General features: G+C 37.5%; 1 protein-coding gene across 1 annotated transcript; it reads right to left on the bottom strand.

Moving 5' to 3' along the window:
- Positions 1-15,208: 15,208 nt before the first annotated feature.
- LOC110865548 (laccase-4) lies at positions 15,209-17,690 on the bottom strand. The gene is made up of 6 exons (XM_022114829.2): positions 17,544-17,690; positions 17,306-17,457; positions 16,952-17,196; positions 16,733-16,861; positions 15,693-16,613; positions 15,209-15,579 (listed from the first exon to the last, which is right to left on the bottom strand). Exons 1-6 carry the CDS (start codon positions 17,649-17,651, stop codon positions 15,449-15,451), a joined length of 1,686 nt encoding a protein of 561 aa, XP_021970521.1. The 5' UTR covers positions 17,652-17,690; the 3' UTR covers positions 15,209-15,448.
- Between the last annotated feature and the right edge of the window lie 851 nt (positions 17,691-18,541).

Here is an 18,541-nt window from a genome sequence, read left to right as displayed (position 1 = left end):
ATCTCAAAAATTTTGATGTGAAAAAGAATGAGTACCTTGCTAAAACATCCTTGAGTCCATCATCATCATCATCTGTCAAATTCACCAAGAAACAACCACTGTTTGTACCAGTTCAAACGGCTGTCACAAAACAGCTGAACCAAACATCTGTCAAAAGAGATGTTCAGGTTACTGATGCACCCCCTGCCAATCAGTTCAGAAAAGGCAAGGAAAAACAGTCTTACCAAAGGATTCCACACGTTTATGAGGCCTACAAAAGGCCCACTAAAACTAAAGTGAATAGGCATCATTTTGGTTATCAGCAGGTGATCCTCAACAGTGGTTAGCAAGAAAACAGTACTAAAACTGTCCAAACCCCTGATCTAACCACTGTCCATCACTCTGCATCCATACCAGACACTGCTGAATCCCCATCCAAAGCCCTGTTGGCTTTGGAGCCCTTAATGAACTAATCCTTTTACTTCATGTGCAGGGAGCTTCTGCATGCTTTGATAGTCTTTGGTATGTAGATAGTGGAGGCTCCAGGCACATGATAGGATATAAAGACCTCCTCAAAGACTTTAAAATCCATGGTGGGGGTGATATATCCTTTGGGAATAATAGTAAAGGGAAAGTTCTAGGGTCTGGTACAGTGCAATCTGGAAATGTAAAATTTGAAAATGTCAATCTAATAGACAATCTAAAATTCAACCTTCTGAGTGTATCACAAATGAGTGACAAAGGGTTTGGGTCATTCTTCACAAAAGATTGTTGTAGGATTGTTGGACCAGAAATGGTCAAAAAGATTGAAGCAATAATCAAAACTGGTCAAACTAAACTTGTTGCTCAAAGAAGTGGCAACGTTTATGTTGTTGATATGTCAAAAGAGTGTCCCAGAGCTGATGCCTGTCTGTTCTCAGCTGCCTCTAACAAAGAGACAGAACTTTGGCACAGAAGGCTGGGGCACACAAATCTTAAGACAATCAGTGAAATTTCAAAAAATGGTTTGGTGAGAGGCCTACCACAAAAATTGTTTTCATGTCCTGAACATTGCATTTCCTGTTTAAAAGGAAAACAGCATAAAAGTTCTTACAAGTCCATTGAAGAGTCCAAAACAACCCAGTGTTTGCAAATGCTACACATGGATTTGTTTGGCCCAGTTCAAGTCATGAGCCTCAAGAAGAAAAGATATTGTTTGGTTATTGTTGATGACTTTTCTAGGTTTACATGGACTTTCTTTTTACATTCCAAATATGAGACTGCAGGCATTTTGCAAGACTTTGTGACACAGGTTGAAAAGTAATTTGACATTCCAGTGAAAAGCTTCAGGAGTGACAATGGCACAGAATTTAAAAATAAGGAGTTGGATGCCTTCTGTGTGAAGAAAGGGATTGTAAGGCAGTACAGCATCCCTAGAACACCAGAGCAAAATGGGGTTGTTGAAAGAAAGAACAAAACTTTGATTGAGGCTGCCAGAACTATGCTTGCAGATTCAGGTTTGCCATTAACTTTCTGGGCAGAGGCCGTAAACACTGCTTGCTATGCCCAGAACAGAGTTTTAATAAACCCCAGGCACAAAAAGACTGCTTATGAAATTCTGTATAAAATCAAACCACTGATCTCATATTTCAAGGTGTTTGGCTGCCCATGCTTTATTTTGAACTTAAAAGATTCCATTTCAAAATTTGCAGCCAAAATTGATTGTGGTTATCATCTGGGATACTCAACCACTGCCAAGGCATACAAAGTGTTCAATACACGGACCAAGGCAGTGGAGGAGACTTTGAATGTAAAGTTCAATGAACTTTCATCAATGAAAATCCCAGCAAATCCTGCAGATCTGTTCGATCTTGAAAAATTTACTTTTGAAAATACTGTTGTCAAGACTAACAGTGCAGGTCCATCAGAGGATACAACACCAGACTATGGGTATGAAATCATCATCCCTCAAAGGTCTGCCACAAAGGGAAAAGCACCAGCTGTTCAAAACAGTTGTCAAAGCTCAACCACTGCTACCTCAACAGTTGTTGACCAAAGTAGCCCATCCACCACTGCTTCCACATCCTCAAACACTGCTGACAAAAGTCCTCAAACAATGGATAAAAGTCAGCAGTTGTCCACCTCATTACCTCCTATTCCACCACCTTTTGAAGCCACTGCTGGGTCATCGAAGTCACCAACAGTGGTTAGCTCAGATGATACACATTTGCAGCCTTCACCAACAAATGCCATCATACCATACCAAGGAGATTTAATCTTCTTGAGATCTCATCCACCTGATCAAATCATTGGCAACATCAATGAAGGGGTGCTCATAAGGAGCCAAACCCAAAACATTTGTCTTTTTGCTGGTTTTCTATCACTCCATCAGCCAGTCAAGTACCAAGAGGCACTGAAAGACAACAGCTGGGTAGAAGCCATGCAAGAGGAGCTCCAACAGTTTAAAAGACAACAAGTATGGGAGCTTGTACCACTGCCAGAAGAGGTCAGTCCCATTGGCACAAAGTGGGTCTTCAAGAACAAAACTGATGAAAGGGGGCATTGTTGTCAAGAATAAAGCCAGGCTTGTGGTTCAAGGTTACAGACAGGAAGAGGGGATTGATTATGATGAGACATTCGCCCCTGTTGCAAGATTGGAAGCCATTAGACTGTTCCTGGCCTTTGCTGTCAACCACAACATGAAGGTGTTTCAAATGGATATCAAAAGTGCTTTCCTCTATGGTACAATTCAAGAAGAGGTGTATGTATGTCAACCTCCAGGTTTTGAGGATCCATTTTATCCTGATCATGTCTACAGGCTAAACAAAGCCTTGTATGGCCTGAAACAAGCACCAAGGGCCTGGTATGAAACTCTTTCCAACTTCCTACTCTCAAATGGTTTCAAAAGAGGTACCATTGATAAAACACTGTTTCTTAAATGGAGAGGGAAGGATTTAATGATTGTCCAAATTTATGTGGATGACATTATTTTTGGAAGCACATGTAACAAAATGTGTGAAGAGTTTAGAGAACTCATGACAGCTGAGTTTGAAATGAGTGCAATGGGTGAGCTGCAATGCTTTCTTGGTCTCCAAGTACAGCAAATGCAAAATGGAACTTTCATTTCATCAAAGCAAATATGCTAAAGAACTTTTGACCAAATTTGATATGAATGATTGTAAACCATGCAGCACACCCATGGCAACAAATAAGCTGGTCATGTCTGATGAAAAGGATGAGCTGATTGACCAAACACTCTATAGAAGCATGATTGGGTCTTTATTGTACCTAACTGCATCTAGACCAGACATCATGTTTGCAACATGTGTCTATGCAAGAAGTCAATCAGCTCCCAGAAAATCAAATCTCATTGCTGTAAAAAGGATCTTCAGATACATAAAAGGTGCTCCCACACTTGGTATCTGGTATCCAGCTAATGGGAATATCAAGCTTTCAGGTTTTTCAGACAGTGACTTTGCTGGATGTCACACCACAAGGAAGTCCACTTCAGGAGGGTGCCAGCTTCTAGGTGATTGCTTAGTTTCTTGGCAAAGCAAAAGGCAAGCAGCAGTTTCAACATCCACTGCTGAGGCTGAATACATTGCTGCTGCAAGCTGTACAGCCCAACTCTTGTGGCTTCAAAATCAGTTACTGGATTTTGGTATCACTGCCTTAAAAACACCACACATGTTGGACAGCCAGGCAGCAGAAAATATCATCAAAAATCCAGTTTCCCACTCTACCACCAAACACATCGACATCAGACATCACTTTGTGAGGGATTGCTATGAAAAAGGTTTGATTTCTCTGCATCATGTCCCAACTAAAGACCAGCTGGCAGATGTGCTCACAAAAGCACTTGATACAGCCACTTTTGAAAGCTTGGTCTCTAGGATTGGGATGCTGAACATGGAATAACAAGCAACATCTTGTTTTTCTATGAATAAAAGCAACAAAATGTTTTCAGAAAATCAAAAATTCATCCTTAAAAATAGCTAAAAATGAAATTTTCATTAAAATCCTTAAAAGTCTGCCATAACCACTGATTGTTCAAAAGTCTGCTCTACTTCAAAAGTCTGTCCACTGCTGAAAGTCAACCCCTGTTCTCTCATTCCTTTGATAACCTCTGTTGTTCAAAAGCAGTGTCTTATCCACTGATATGCTATCCACTGATAGTGAAAATCATCCACTGCTTCCTTACCACTGCCTTCATCTCTCACTTTCATCAAAGTACTGTCCTTCATTTTCACCAGGGGTTGTCACGTGGGCAGTACATAGTGGTCAGACCTTTTGTAACGGCTGCCACGTCAGCATTCACTTTCTTCCTTATAAAATCCCCCACTCACCACTAAAACAGGGTTTTACTGTCGAATTGAATTCTTCAAAAATTCTCTTCTCAAAGCAGTTTTTCATCTCACCTTTCACAAATTTCTTCGATCATTCTCTTCAAAAATGACAAAATCGAAGTCATCTGCAAAACCCACAACCAAATCATCATCGAAAACAGCCTCTCAAAAGGCAATCTCCACTGAAATACCATATAAATCATCTCACAATCTCCTGGGTCTTCTCACAAAACCAGGAACCACCGATGTTTTCGATTCCATCATTAACATCATGACAAAATCAAAGTACAAAACTTTGTTCACCGTCAATGCACCAATTTATTTGGAGACCCAAAGGGAGTTCTGGAAGAATGCAACCCTTGAAAAACAAGGAGACATTGCAACCACCATACACTCTTCCATAAAGGGTAAAACTGTCCAAATCACGCCACAATCCATTTCAGAGGTCTTTCAACTCGATGATCAGAAAGGTAAAACTTCTTTCACTAAAAACGAGTTACAAACTGACTTCATTGAAAGAGGGTATGAAGCCACAATGATGAAGAAACTTACCTTGCAAAAAGGTTATTTTCCTTCTGCAACCAGATTTTTAGTTCATACCCTCCTACTATGTGTTTCAAACAAAACCACTTCTTTCAATGAAATCCCTTTAAAGATTCAAAATCTGGGATATGCAATTCTTCAAGAAGAAAATTTTAACTATTCTCGGGAAATCTTTAAAGATTTGGTTAATAATGTTGAAACAAAATCATTCTTACTGTTTCCAAGGTTTTTAAGTTACTATTTTGAAAAGAAATTCAGTAAGGATGATTTAGCTGCAATAAATCAAGGTGAGATTACTCAAATAAACAGCCTAACATCTGAAACTTTTTCAAGAATGTTAGCACCTTGCAAAACACAAGTAGAGGTGCCTGAGCAGAATTTAGCAGCTACCACTGCTCCTCAGGTATCTGCTGCTGAGCCCACTACTCTAGGTGATCAAAGCAGCAGCCCAACTGTTTTGAAACCCACACCTACAAATCCCAAAAAGCCAAACAATAAGAAAAATCCAAAACCCCTCAAACAAATCAAAACGGCAACTCTGGAGGATGAGATACCAGAGCTACTGCCTGTGACAACACAAATGTCACAAGAAACCACTGCTGCTACTTCCTCACAGCAGTTGGTACAAATATCTCAACCCATAACCAAAACTCCTCCTGCTTCTTCACAAAAGAACAGGTTGTACACAAAGGGCCACCACATTATGATGCTCTGGAAACTCTCGTTTCCATCATCCACAGCCCAATGGCCGGGGCAAATCCTCTTTCTACACCCAACTTCACATCCACAATTCCACCAAAAACACAACTTTTGTTAGATGCAATCGATTTGAACCAGGCATTACTCAGTCCTTCTCAATCACCTGTTAATGAGAATATACCTCAACCACTGACTGAGCCTGATGTATCATTCCTTGCTAACCCACCAACACAACCTGAGGAGGTTACACCCCTTGAGTTACAAGTAACTCTTGGTGGTAATCCAAGTGAAGCAGCCACTACAACTGTTGAACCCACTGGTTTACAGTTGGACAGTGGTTACATCAATAAGTCTTCCTTGGAGGCAATTCCTTTTATAGCACCTCTGCCAACCACCAGTGGATTTATTTATCCTACTGGCAACATCAAAAGGTTGTCAAGTGTTGAAGGAAGAAGACCCCAGTACCAAGAAAAAGGGGCATCAGTGGTTAATGTTTGGAGTAAACTCCCTACCTCTACCACTGATAAAACCACTGTTAGTGGGAAATCAGATGATCCCATTAAATTGGGTGATGATTTAAAATATCAGGATTTGACGGACCGAATTGAAAAGTTGGATACATCTGTTGCAGACCTTAAAACCATGCTGCAGCAGGTGTTGAGAACTCAAAAGATACAATCCACTGCTGTTCCACCTCAAGCACCTGCTCCACAACAGGCACTTGCTACAAATGAGCTCTGGAATCTATTTCAACCTTTTCTCCATCATCAAGCACAACTCGCAGATCAGTAACATGAAAAACATGTTCAACAGCTGAGAAATGAAATGGAGTCAAGGTTCAAGAACACTCAGGTTGATCTCAAGGCACTCAAAACTCAGATCCTGCACACTACTGGCACTGCTCCTCCACTAGTTCTCTTCATTGATCAACTTCCCCCAGATAATGCCAAAAAGGGGGAGAAAATTCAGGAGTGGAAAAAGAAGGGAATAGAGGATGGTCTCTACATTGCACCAGAAAATGCAAACATGACCAAACAGATCCCTCTGCCAGATGGAAGCAAGAAAATTGATGTGACCACAAATGCACTGGCAGAAGCAGTTGCAAGTGTAAAAAGGGATAGAGAGGCCAAAAGGAAAGCCAGGGTGGATTATCCGGATCAGGGTACTTCAGGGTCAAAAGATGATGAAAATCTTGTTGATGAAAAGAAAAGCCTACAAGAAGAGTAAGGCTACCCAAATCCATTCCAACCAGACGTTCAAAGTCTGTCCCAAAACCACCACCTAAAACAGCTGTTGTAACTCCTGCTGTACCCACTACTGTTGGTACTTCAGTGGCTTCAACATCTGCTCCCACTTCAACACACACTACATCCACTGCCTTACCACCATCACCACCAAAAACAAAATCACTCCTGCCAAAAGGCAGAAGACAACAGTTGTTATAACATCTGTTGTAAAGACAACAGTAGTTGGAACACCAGTTGTTTCAACAACTGTTTGTCAATCACAAATCACTGCCACTACATTCACCACCACTGTTCCATTCAAAACATCATCAGTCCCTCCTCAACCAAAGAGGAGAAGGCTAATTCTTAAAGATGATGACACTTCACCATCTTCAAAATCTTTAGCTCTTGTCACAATACCAAAACCAGTTACTCTCTCTTCAGTTCAAATGCACAAGCCCTTACCTCCTGTAGGTGTTCAATTTCCTCTTGAACTAGAAGCTGTTAGAGAAGAAATAAAATCTTTTTACTATGAGGATGACCCTGCCAAAAGTAGGTTGCCATCAATAAAAGGATATCCCTGGCCTAAAAATGTTGATGAATATTTGAAGATCAAGGCCAAGCAAGCAGAGGATATCTCAAAGAGAAACACACAAGAGAAATCTGACAAAGAAATTTCTAGATACTATCAATATCTGCTCACACAAGTCAGCTCCCTAGAACGATTTGCAAAAAATGCCAGTCAACAAATTTCAGAAAGAGCAGCTGAAACTTTGAAGAAAGACTACATTGAAAGCATCATGGCTCACAAGAAGTACAAAGGAGAGAGATACATGTACAAAGAGTGGACTGTTCCCGAGCTTGAGAATGAAGCAGCAAGAATTCAAGACATGATAAAAAGGAAAGTCACTCACACTCCTCCTGACTGGGCAAAGTTTAGAAAGAATGTACCTGACAAACAGGTAGAACTGAAAAGAATGAGAGAAGAACTGGTTGCTGCTGAATATGGAAACAAAAGACAAATTGCTAGATGGAAAGAAGATGTGGTCAGGATCACCTACAAAAGGTTGGAGGAATTGAGAAAGAAAGATCCAAAAGTTCCTCAAAAGCCTGACTATCCTGAAGCTGAGGTTTCAAAAAGACCATCAAAGCTACAAATCAGGAGAACCACTGCTCCAACTGGTGCTGCCATCTATAAAAGAAGGTCTCACAAACAGTTGGGAGCTGAAACCATCCAAGAGTTGATAAAAGGAGATGACCTTGTGAAAGAAGGCATAAAGAAAATGATCATAGAAACTCTTGGTTTGTGTCAAACTGCAAATACTGGTCAGCCAGTTATGAATAGGCCAGCCTCACCAAATACCTCTGCAAATAAACATCTCCCAAGAAACCCACCAGGCTCAAAAATACAAAAGTGGGAAACTGACAAACAGACCTGCGTATTGACTTTGCTCAGGTCTGGTGGAGAAGTGGAGAAAATATCAAGGGAACAAGCTCTTGGCCTGAGTCTTGAAGATTTGCAGGATCTCCTTGATCTTCCACTTAGCAGGGATGATGAAGACACAGATGCCCTTGACTTTGAATTACAATTTAAAGGACAGATAAGGGAGCTGTTGATGAGGCAATAAATGTCCACAATAATGAAGAGTTTTGGCATTATCTGTTCCATGGGGAGATTGTTGGGATTGAACCCTATCAGAGGAACAGATAATTAAAGCCAAAACTGGATCAGAGCAGTGGATCCTAAATAAGCAGATGTTTACATACAAATCTCTCCCCTTGGAAGTGATTTCAACAACTGCTGACCTCCTATCTGCTGATCTTGCTAAATGCTGACCTACAACTGCTGCTCAAATAAAGGCCTGATGAAAGACTAAAGCCCTGATGATTCAATCTACTGCTTTGAGTCAAGCTCTGCTGATCCGGACAAGTGCTGCTGGGTTCACAGCAGTAGAAGGTTGCAGCAGCTGATCAATAGTCTGTTTTGTTTTATAATGTAATGGCAGTAGTTAACACAGCAGTGTTTGTATAGATCAGAGGTTAGAGTTTGTTAGGAGGTTAGATGTCACTTTCATGGTGACTGTCACACCCCAACCAATGGCGGAAACATCGGGATGAGACGAAGTGTGAAGATTGCTAGAGACATCATAACGCTATTTGTGACAATATTTTAATAATCCGATTTCATTTCATAAAGTAAATTGTCAACATTACAAGAAATTCAAATACAACAAGTTCAAAAGAAGTACATGACAACACAAGCAAAACTGATACAACACATTAAACCTAAACGTCTAAATGTGTATCTAGGCATCAACGCTACTTCTTTTCATAGCATCATCATCATCAACCTGTAACATGTTTAAAATACAATTCAATGCAAAAGCAAAGGCGAGTATACAAGTTTGATACATACATAGCAAAAGATAAGTTGTGAACAATTCCTCATAGCAAGCATGTGATTCAAGATAAACATTTAAACATGGTATGTGTCTAACATATCAAACCAAGAAAACGCAATATGCTCATGACATTACCAAGATAAAGGGGCGGGTCGTTAATCCTATAGCGCTACATATGTCACGGTTTGGCTCGTACGAAGTTAATGATAAATTCAACACATAAGATAAATCCAAGTTTAAAGCATCAAGCCATCACGTATACAAGCATGTTATAGGAATGTTCATGTGTTTAAGCAAAATGTTCATGTGTAAGTTTGTTGATAGATAAACATGTTACACCCCAAAAGTGATAAAAGTAAAAAGGGGAAATACGAGTATACTCACAAAGTTTACATATGTTTTCCGACTATCCAATGTGACAAAGTTGACGAGGTTGGAAGGTGGAATGCGTAAAGGTTTAAGTTCAAGCATGTTTAGAGTCGAGATTCGAAATGAAAGTGACATGAAAATATTATATCAAAATATTCATCTTCACACATAACACTTGTATGACACTTGGTAACCACAAGGGTTATAATGATTTCATGAGTTGAACACCCATAAGAATCATAACAAGGTTTAGGTCCTTAGATGATAACCTACTACTTTGACAAATGAATATGATTTCAACATCAAAGATTCGATTGTACATAGATAGTATTTAGGTTGTATAATATACACATATTATTAAGTCCAAATGTTCAAGTATTCAAGTAAGAGGTAGAAGATTACATCTTCATTTAGGTACCTCAAGTTGAGTCATGGGTGTCATGGATGGGGTAGGAAGACAAGGCTTCCATTTAGGTACCCCTTTGATGTTCACCACTACACTTGATGTAAAAACAACCAAGGAGGGTCATAAACTAAGGTCATTACATGTATGTAAAGTAAACTAACTAATAGAAATCATCAAATCATGTGAGGATTGTATGTTTGGACAACCCAAGTTGTTCCATAATCACTCATGTATCAAAGACTATGTTTGACATTTGTGGGTTGAAACCCTAGACAAAACACCAAGTTTATGAGGTTTAATCCTCTGATTTCAAATGTCTCAACCTTGTTTTTAAGCTTAACCAACCATGGGATAAGTTGTAAGCATTAGGACATAGGCATGAGATGTGTTAGACACAAGTTGCATAGGTTTAAACAAGTTTTGAAGAACATAAAAATCAAACAGAAAGTTTATGGACTATTTCGGGGCATTTCCAGGTCTGATTTCTCCAAGGAGAAGTCTAGGAATCGAACCCCATGATTATCCAAGCAAGTAGGAAAAAGAATCAAGTGAATCGGATAAGAATTGAGTGAGTTATGCTCATTTTCGTGAAGGGGTGTCAATCTGCTCGAACCCTTGCTTTCAGCTACGGTTTGGAGGAACTTTTGAGAGTTTTTAGTGTTGCAAAAGTGGTAGAGAGGCTGGTTATAAGTGGTATTTATAGGGGGAAGGATTAGGGTTTCAATGGGTTGGTCTTTGTAAGTGTTTAGAAGGGGTTACACCTTGAAACTAGCCCACAAAACCCAACTATATGGGGCTGAATTTGCTGAATTGGGGCTGCCATATTTCTTTATTTTTTTATCTTTTTAAAACATTATAATGAGTAATTTTGTTAATTAAGTTGTGTAATAATATGCAACAATGTTTCCCCTAACTTGTAACAAGGTGAAATATGAAATAAAACATGATTTAACTAGGTAAAAAGTGTAATGTACAAGTATGTAACATGTTTGTAAGTGACAAGTATATGTCACATTTTAGATGATTAATCATTGTATAAATAAGCATATTATTAGGGGTTTTTAGGTATCAACAATTTAAGGATAAGTATGGACATGCATCGTGAATAAGTATCGTATAAGTATGAATTACAAATAAGGATTCGATGTACAATGAATTCGAACGTATGAACATGTATGAATATGTAGATGGTGAATTTAAAGAAATACGAATTTTATTTATGATCCAAGTCTCGGATTTTACAACGAAAAGAAGACTACAATAATACAAGATTTCCAAAAATAGCATTACAAGGCGAGCTTTCTAATTATGGAAAGTATGAAAAAGCAGGGCGTTACAGTGACGTCAGCTAAGATGCTCAGTAGTTTGCAAGTGCCTATAAATAGATCAGTACTTTGTACTGTTCTATTAGCTCTTTTGCACAATCGTCTTCTTTGCACGAACAAACAACTGAGCTCTGGCTGAGGGGGAGTTTGCATTCATTCATCAATCATTGTAATCGTTATTGAAATAAATTCAATCTTCCGATTCATTGTGTAAAGATGTTTGATCAAAGTATTTGTATGCAAAGTTTGTTTTCATCTTAATTCCGCTGCACACTCATTCATTCTCACTTTAATTACAAACACAAAATACAATCAGAATCAAACTCAGATCCAACAAGTTCTCTTCTGGGAATGCAAAAATTATCGAGATGCACAGGAGACGTGAGTAATTTTTTTAGAGGTGGAAATGTTTGCACTACTCTACAACAGGTTGATTTTTCCGGCAACCAGTTTTAAGAATTTAAAAACCCTCTCTATTTTGCTTACAATCAGTCTTAATCTCGGACATATATTCTTGTTTATTTTGATTTTAGACATGTTTCTTTATTGGTCTGCGGCGGTGATTGTGGTGGTTGTGTGTAGAGGGGACTAAAAGGGGATTTGACTTATTCGTATCGCAGTTTCGTTCCCTTAGTATGGTCTTTTAACCATAATCCAAACTGTTGACTAACAGAAGTTTGGGGGTGTTTGGGATTCTTTCTCAAAAGGACTTTTGGAGGTGAAAATGACTTTTTGGAGCTTAAAAGTTAAAAAGGAATCCCAAACAATCATCTGAAAGAACTTTTGAGCTAAAAGGAATCCCAAACAATCATCTGAAAATGCCTTATGGTTGATTATGCCTTCAAAAAAGGAGAAGTGAATAAGTAAGTATTTCTTACTTGTTCCTTCTCAAAAGGACTTTTCATCAAAAAGGAATCCCAAACACCCCCTTTGATAAAGGGGTTTAATTGAATCAAATTAACAACGTCAATGGACCGAAGTGTTGATTTTTTTTGAAATAGGGACTGAACATGCGATTGGGTGTAAACCCAAGGACTGAAACTGTACTTTACTCTAAAAAGAAAGAAACTTGAGGGAGTAAAGGTGGGAAATTCCCAAAACATATTCATGTATAATTTAAGTAGTAGGTCAAGATTTGGTATGTTTGCAAGAAGGATGTTGTTAAATGCACCCTGTTTTACTGAATTCACTCCTCCTCTAAAGTTTTTAAATAAATACAGTAAAACCTTTTATTTAAGTTGAGTAGGTCAAGATTTTGCCCTTCATTGAAAGAGAAGAAAAAAAAAACTGAATGTTAATTGGAAAATCTGACAAGATTTTGATTTTGGATGAAAATAGTAACAAAATTAAAACAATAAAGACCTAGATTCAAAAGGTTTTTATTTTTGAATATTAAGCCACTAGACTATAATGCCACGTGCAAACCCTCATCTTTAAATGGATTTTTCAACAAGCTAAAAAAATCAAGATTATTTTCTGATTTTTCTAAGTCTATATAATATTATATTGATCTTCCTAACATATCTTATGGTCGCATATCACGGATTCTTCTTGAAATTGGGTCATTTTTATTTTTTAACATGTGGTTTGTTTTTGTGAAAGATTTTTCAATTTATAAATGGATAGTATCACCTATGATCTATTTTTTGAACGAGAAATTAGCATTACTGACGGACCATTGGAGTATCATAGTGCCACCAGCAGAATCACTCGATCATATCCATCTCCACTAGGCTATAATGCCTATACACCAATTCAGGAGAAAACCCAATAAATATGGAACCCCCCTCATAAAGTTTCTAATAGGTGTTGAAATGTTTTGCAAACTAAAAGATCACCGATTAGTGAATAAAATCAAAAGATTTTTGAATGCCCCCCCCCCCCCCCCCCCCCCCCTAAAAAGGATCAACTTTCAAAAAAGAAAGTGATAAAGCAAAAAAAATATGTGAATTAGATTCGAAGTTATTTCTTTTAAATGATTATTAAACGGCGTATTACCTTTTGTGATCGTTATTGCCTCATTGTAACATTTCATTTTAGTGGTTGTAATGACTTGTGATGGTTCAGTGGCGGATCTAGAAGAAAAATTCAGGGGTATCCCAATTTTTTTACGGTATATTCATACAATGTAATTTTTTTTACCGTAAACTCATACAATCAAATACACGATAACAACTAATATTAGACACTAAACGCTAACCTAAAATTCAATTTTATCCAGCTTGTGCTAGATTAAGACCTACCCATATCGAAATTCTCATAATCACAGTGTAGCTTCCAAACATCTGTATTTATATTAATATTTATTGGCTTTAATGAAACCGTTTTTTATTTCTTTCTTTTATTTTTAACGATGTGTCTTTAGTTATATTTCTTAAAAATAATAGATGAATATTTAGATTAATAAGTTCTAACTTAAATAACTATATATGTAATAAAATAATATACAACATTTAAGCACCTAAAAAAGCCTTTAGGACATAGTGGTTTCTCTATAAACAATATATCAATGCAATTTAAAACTAAATAACCAATCAAACACAAATTATTAATAATAATAAATAATATAAATAATAATAAAGTACTAAAGTTTTTACAAGGTGTCAGATCCTCTCCTCATTTCATTTTCAATAAAAGTTTACTTAAAATTTTATTATTAATATTTCTCTTTAATTCATCATCTTCTTCACTTCATAATTTACAGAGACATCGCCGTCCGGAAAAAAATTGCAGTTTATACACTCATCTCTTCTTCTCTCTGGCTAGAATGCTTGGCTCAGGGGTATCCTATTATTTGCTCAGTAGCATCCTATACATATAACTAGGGCTGTAAACGAACCGAACGAACACGAACGAGGCCTTGTTCGTGTTCGTTCGTTAAAGAAATAAATGTGTTCACGAACGGTTCATGAACACTTACCGAACGAGATTTTATGTTCATGTTCGTTCATTAAGGAAATGAGTGTGTTCACGAACGGTTCACGAACACAAGCGAACACAAATAAATTTGGCGAACGCGATGAAGGATAAAGGTGGATAGCCCAGAGAGTATCACTAGAACTTGAATCCCTTATTGTGGAACGGAGGTAGATCATATTCGTCGATGTAAATAATGAGAAAAGAAAGGGAAATAGTGCATAAACAAGGTGAAAGAGGGTTTCCTAGTTTAATTGTTAAGGTAATGATATAAATAAAAGTTTAATAGTATAAAAAGTATAGATAAAATATATGAAAGTATAAAAATCTTTAATTAAAACACGAAGAACGTAAACGAACGCAAATGAACGAATGTTCACGAACACCTTACCGAACGTTCACGAACACAATTGAACGAACAAGATCTTTGTTCATGTTCGTTCATTTAACTAATCGAACGGAATTTCTTGTTCATGTTCGTTCGTTTATTAAACGAACGAACATAAACGAACTTCCCGCCGAACGGTTCACGAATTGTTCGCTGAACGTTCAGTTCGTTTACAGCCCTACACATAACCAAGAAAAAAAATCATACTTCGCCATTCGTCATGAAATTTGAGGGGTATCCCGGGCTACTCCTGGGATACTTCTAGCTCCGCCCCTGTGATGGTTGTTTACATGACCCGACCCGAAAATTCGATCGTCAAGTTATCTGAAATGATCATTTAAGCGGACTTCACTTTTAAACCAACTCAGTGAAAAACAATCATGGGTCCACCAGTACGGTATAAAAGTAAGAGTATATATGTTTAGGGAGATATTCAATTTATGAACTTATTCTCACCATTCTCTGATTTCAACTAAGATTTTGAACTCTCCATTTACCTTCACAACCGTCGGTGAGAATTTCACAAGGGAAAGAAAATCTTTTTGGTTGATTTCAGACAACTTCTAGTGGGAGAGTTATGATATCAACCATAATTTTAATTTGATACAAATCATGTATAAAATCATAAAGTAACAAAAGTGCAGCATTTATTAAAGAATGGATTAGTAATTGACAGACCCTCTTGAGATTTACTCTCGTATTTATAAATAATTACAATCAAACAAATCAACACATATATTTCAAAAACCAAAAAAAAAAAAAAAAGATTAATGGGCTTTAATAACCAAAGAAACAAGAGTATATGGACTTGATTTATTCCTCTCTAAGCAGCCCATTTACCTAAAAGAAGGCCGAGTTTATAAGACGGGCTCAACACTTGGGCAGATCACTTGGAGGTGGGATAACAGATTCATTAGGCCCTTTTCCATTGTCAACAACAAAAGCCATTTTGAGTCCCCATGTTGTGTGTACTTCAAGATGACAGTGCATAAACCATACTCCTAGTAAATTTAAAATAATAATAATAATCAGTTTTACATCAATGATAAATGTATAAAAAAGTAAAATATAACTCACAAGATTTAGATGAACCTAAAAGGTCAAGATTCAATACCTGGATTATCTGCTCTGAATCTGATAGCAGTCCACCCACCCGTTGGGACACCAACAGTATTTCTTTCAACTGGATCAACAAGATTAAAGTTTTTCGGATCTTTGTTTGGATTAAAGTTCCCTATACCTCTTCCCACGACAAAAAAGTTGAACCCGTGTAAATGAATCGGATGACTTTCAGGGGCGATCATCCCAGTGTCTTGCAAAACTAGTTGTACCGTGGAATTATATGGAAGTCGGTAGAGCTTTGTACCTTTGTTTGTGGCAAAATTTGTTGGTTGTGTGCCAGTATAGTTATAAGGCATTAATGGCTTACTTGGAAAATCGTCTGTAAAAACCCCGCTTATGTTAAAGTAATGTGCTTGTAAAAGGGCTGTTGTAGGCATGACAAATGTGATATTATTGATGTCTGCTACCACCCTACTACCGTTGACACATGTTTTGCATGGATTGATTCCAAGTCCAATTGTGAAAAACAATGAATGGTCAACTGTCAACGGAACTTTAGCCGGATATGTTGCGGAATTCAAGCTTCTAAGAGAGTTTATGAAAGTGTTGGCCACCGGAGTTGAATTTTGAGGTGGCGGAGCAACAAGTTTAGTGACGGTAGAGGTGACAGTACCAGAGTAATGGAGGGAGGCAGTGGCGGTAAAATTGTCAACGGCAATCGGCGCATCCATGAACGGAGCGACCGCCACCAGGTACTTGCCGGCTTTTTGAGTGGCGGTTACAATGGCATTTGTGGTTTGACCAGGTGCTATAAGAATGGTGTCAGTTGTGAATGGTTTGACATAAAGCGCGTCAACCTCCACCACTTTGAGTTTATGGTCTGCAATCCTAAAGAAAAGCTCTTCATTGAGTGCAGCATTGACTATTCTTAACATGTACGTCTTTCCTTGATCCACGTGTAACTTGAACCCTCCTGATTTTTTAAAAGTTCAGGTTTGTCACTAATTACTCAAGAATCACATTATATAAAGTTATATGTAGTACTCATGCTAAGAAAGAAAAAAAAAATAAAAAGGGATGTAAAATGTTAACCATTTGCTAAGCAACTCGCGATAGGCCCGGGATTCCCATTGATGGTATGAGCGTCTGAAACATTAGGGGCTTGCCCTAATTTTTGTGCTTGATTTATTACGGCTTCGGTATCCGACTTCCACCATTCTCCTGCAAATTTTTTTCATTGTTGAGTGTAACATAAATATTATAAAAACCCGTTATATGAGTAAGACAAACAAAAAAAAAGCTAAATATTACCTAGGACAACCACAACTTCTTTATTGGGTTTTGGGAAAGGATATGGAACTCTAAGCTTTGGCAAGATGACAATGGCACCATGAACCGTGGCCCTTAACCATAAGACATGTGCATGCCACCAAAGTGTACCTCTTTGACCCGTCAATGTGAAATTGTACACGTAGATACCTCCTGGTTGGATTGGGCATTGTGTTATGTATGCAGGACCATCGGCCCACCCGGTTCGTAGTTGTCGTACCCCATGCCTGTCGATTAAATACGCGTCAATTGAATGTTATTAAACTTAAAAAAAAGCTCATGAGTTTTGTTAATTCATCTCAAACTTGAATACAAATGACTCATATGATTACTAACCAGTGAATGCTAACATTATATTTAACATGGTTGACCACTTTGACTGTCACGATGTCATCCTCCCTAGCAACTATTGTGGGACCCGGGAAACGACCATTAACCGTTACGATTTGCTTACTTTTACATAGTTTCGTAGTATTGGTCATTACCACCTGCATGCATCATCAAAACATGTTATGGAATATATAATGAGTATATCTTGAACATGATAAACTAATATGTTATATGAAACACATACATTAAATTTGTAATTACGAATACGACACTCGACTATTGTCGGGAAAGCACAGGCCACCAACACCACCATTACCGCTACCGCTACCGCTCGAAACCACGAGGCTGCCATTTGTATTAGATGCAAGTGCTATGTGTTTTTTTTTGTGGTGTGGCAAATGGACTACAAACCTTATAAAGGAAAGGTTAGGGGAGCATTTGCTCAAATGTCGTTTTTAGCCTGGTTGGTGGATACTTAGGAGAGATGGTAGACCAATAATAAAAATGATATTAACTTTTGTTTGATAAAATAAATAAATAACTAATTCGACATAGTTTTAGTTATTAATTTAAGATCTTCCTTGGGATGTACATAAAGTCGTCATGTATCAACTTTCAACTAAGTTTGAACATTCTAACACCATAATATTTTTTTATATGTTTGCTAATACCTTAAAATGTTTTATTTATTTTTTTATTTAAGTTTCTACTCTAAGTAAAATAAATCAACTTGTTAAAAAAAAAAAACGTATAGAACCACTAGTTTTAATTGGTTATAAATGAACTTTCGATTAACCAAATCAACAAATTTTGGTTGTCAACTTTTATGCTGTAATTTTCTTTTTTTTTTTCATTTTCAATTTCTTTTTGGTGAAAACTTAAATTATACTTATTTTATCTATCTTAAAATGTCATGTTGGTGCATTTTCCATTGGCACCCTTCAAATTTTCACTACATGCCAATTTCTTTTGCCCCTTTCACTATCAATTCACTGTATACCCTCAAGTTTTAAACATTCTATTTGCGTATTTACCCCTAAAACTATTTTTAATGTCTGTCTTTTTATGTACGGCCCGTATAGATTTGAGTTGGTTTACGTGTCGAGTTGGTCAAATATAATACGTTTCCGTTCGACGATATTAATTATAATTACTCTAAGTTTCGGCCCCATGACAACGCACTATGAGTAAAACTTCAACCTGTGTCAGTTTTCCCTTTATACACGTTTTATGTTTTTTTAC

Source organism: Helianthus annuus, chromosome 6, assembly GCF_002127325.2.
Source record: "Helianthus annuus cultivar XRQ/B chromosome 6, HanXRQr2.0-SUNRISE, whole genome shotgun sequence".
Lineage (NCBI taxonomy): Eukaryota > Viridiplantae > Streptophyta > Magnoliopsida > Asterales > Asteraceae > Helianthus > Helianthus annuus.
This window is presented reverse-complemented; position numbering and strand designations above follow the sequence as displayed.

Excerpts from the sequence above, each read along its gene's own strand:
- LOC110865548 (XM_022114829.2), bottom strand. The coding sequence starts at position 17,651 with ATGGCAGCCTCGTGGTTTCGAGCGGTAGCGGTAGCGGTAATGGTGGTG. Across the intron at positions 16,614-16,732 it reads CGCGAGTTGCTTAGCAAATG|GAGGGTTCAAGTTACACGTG; the intron begins GTTAACATTTTA and ends TTAAAAAATCAG. Across the intron at positions 15,580-15,692 it reads ATTCAGAGCAGATAATCCAG|GAGTATGGTTTATGCACTGT; the intron begins GTATTGAATCTT and ends TAAATTTACTAG.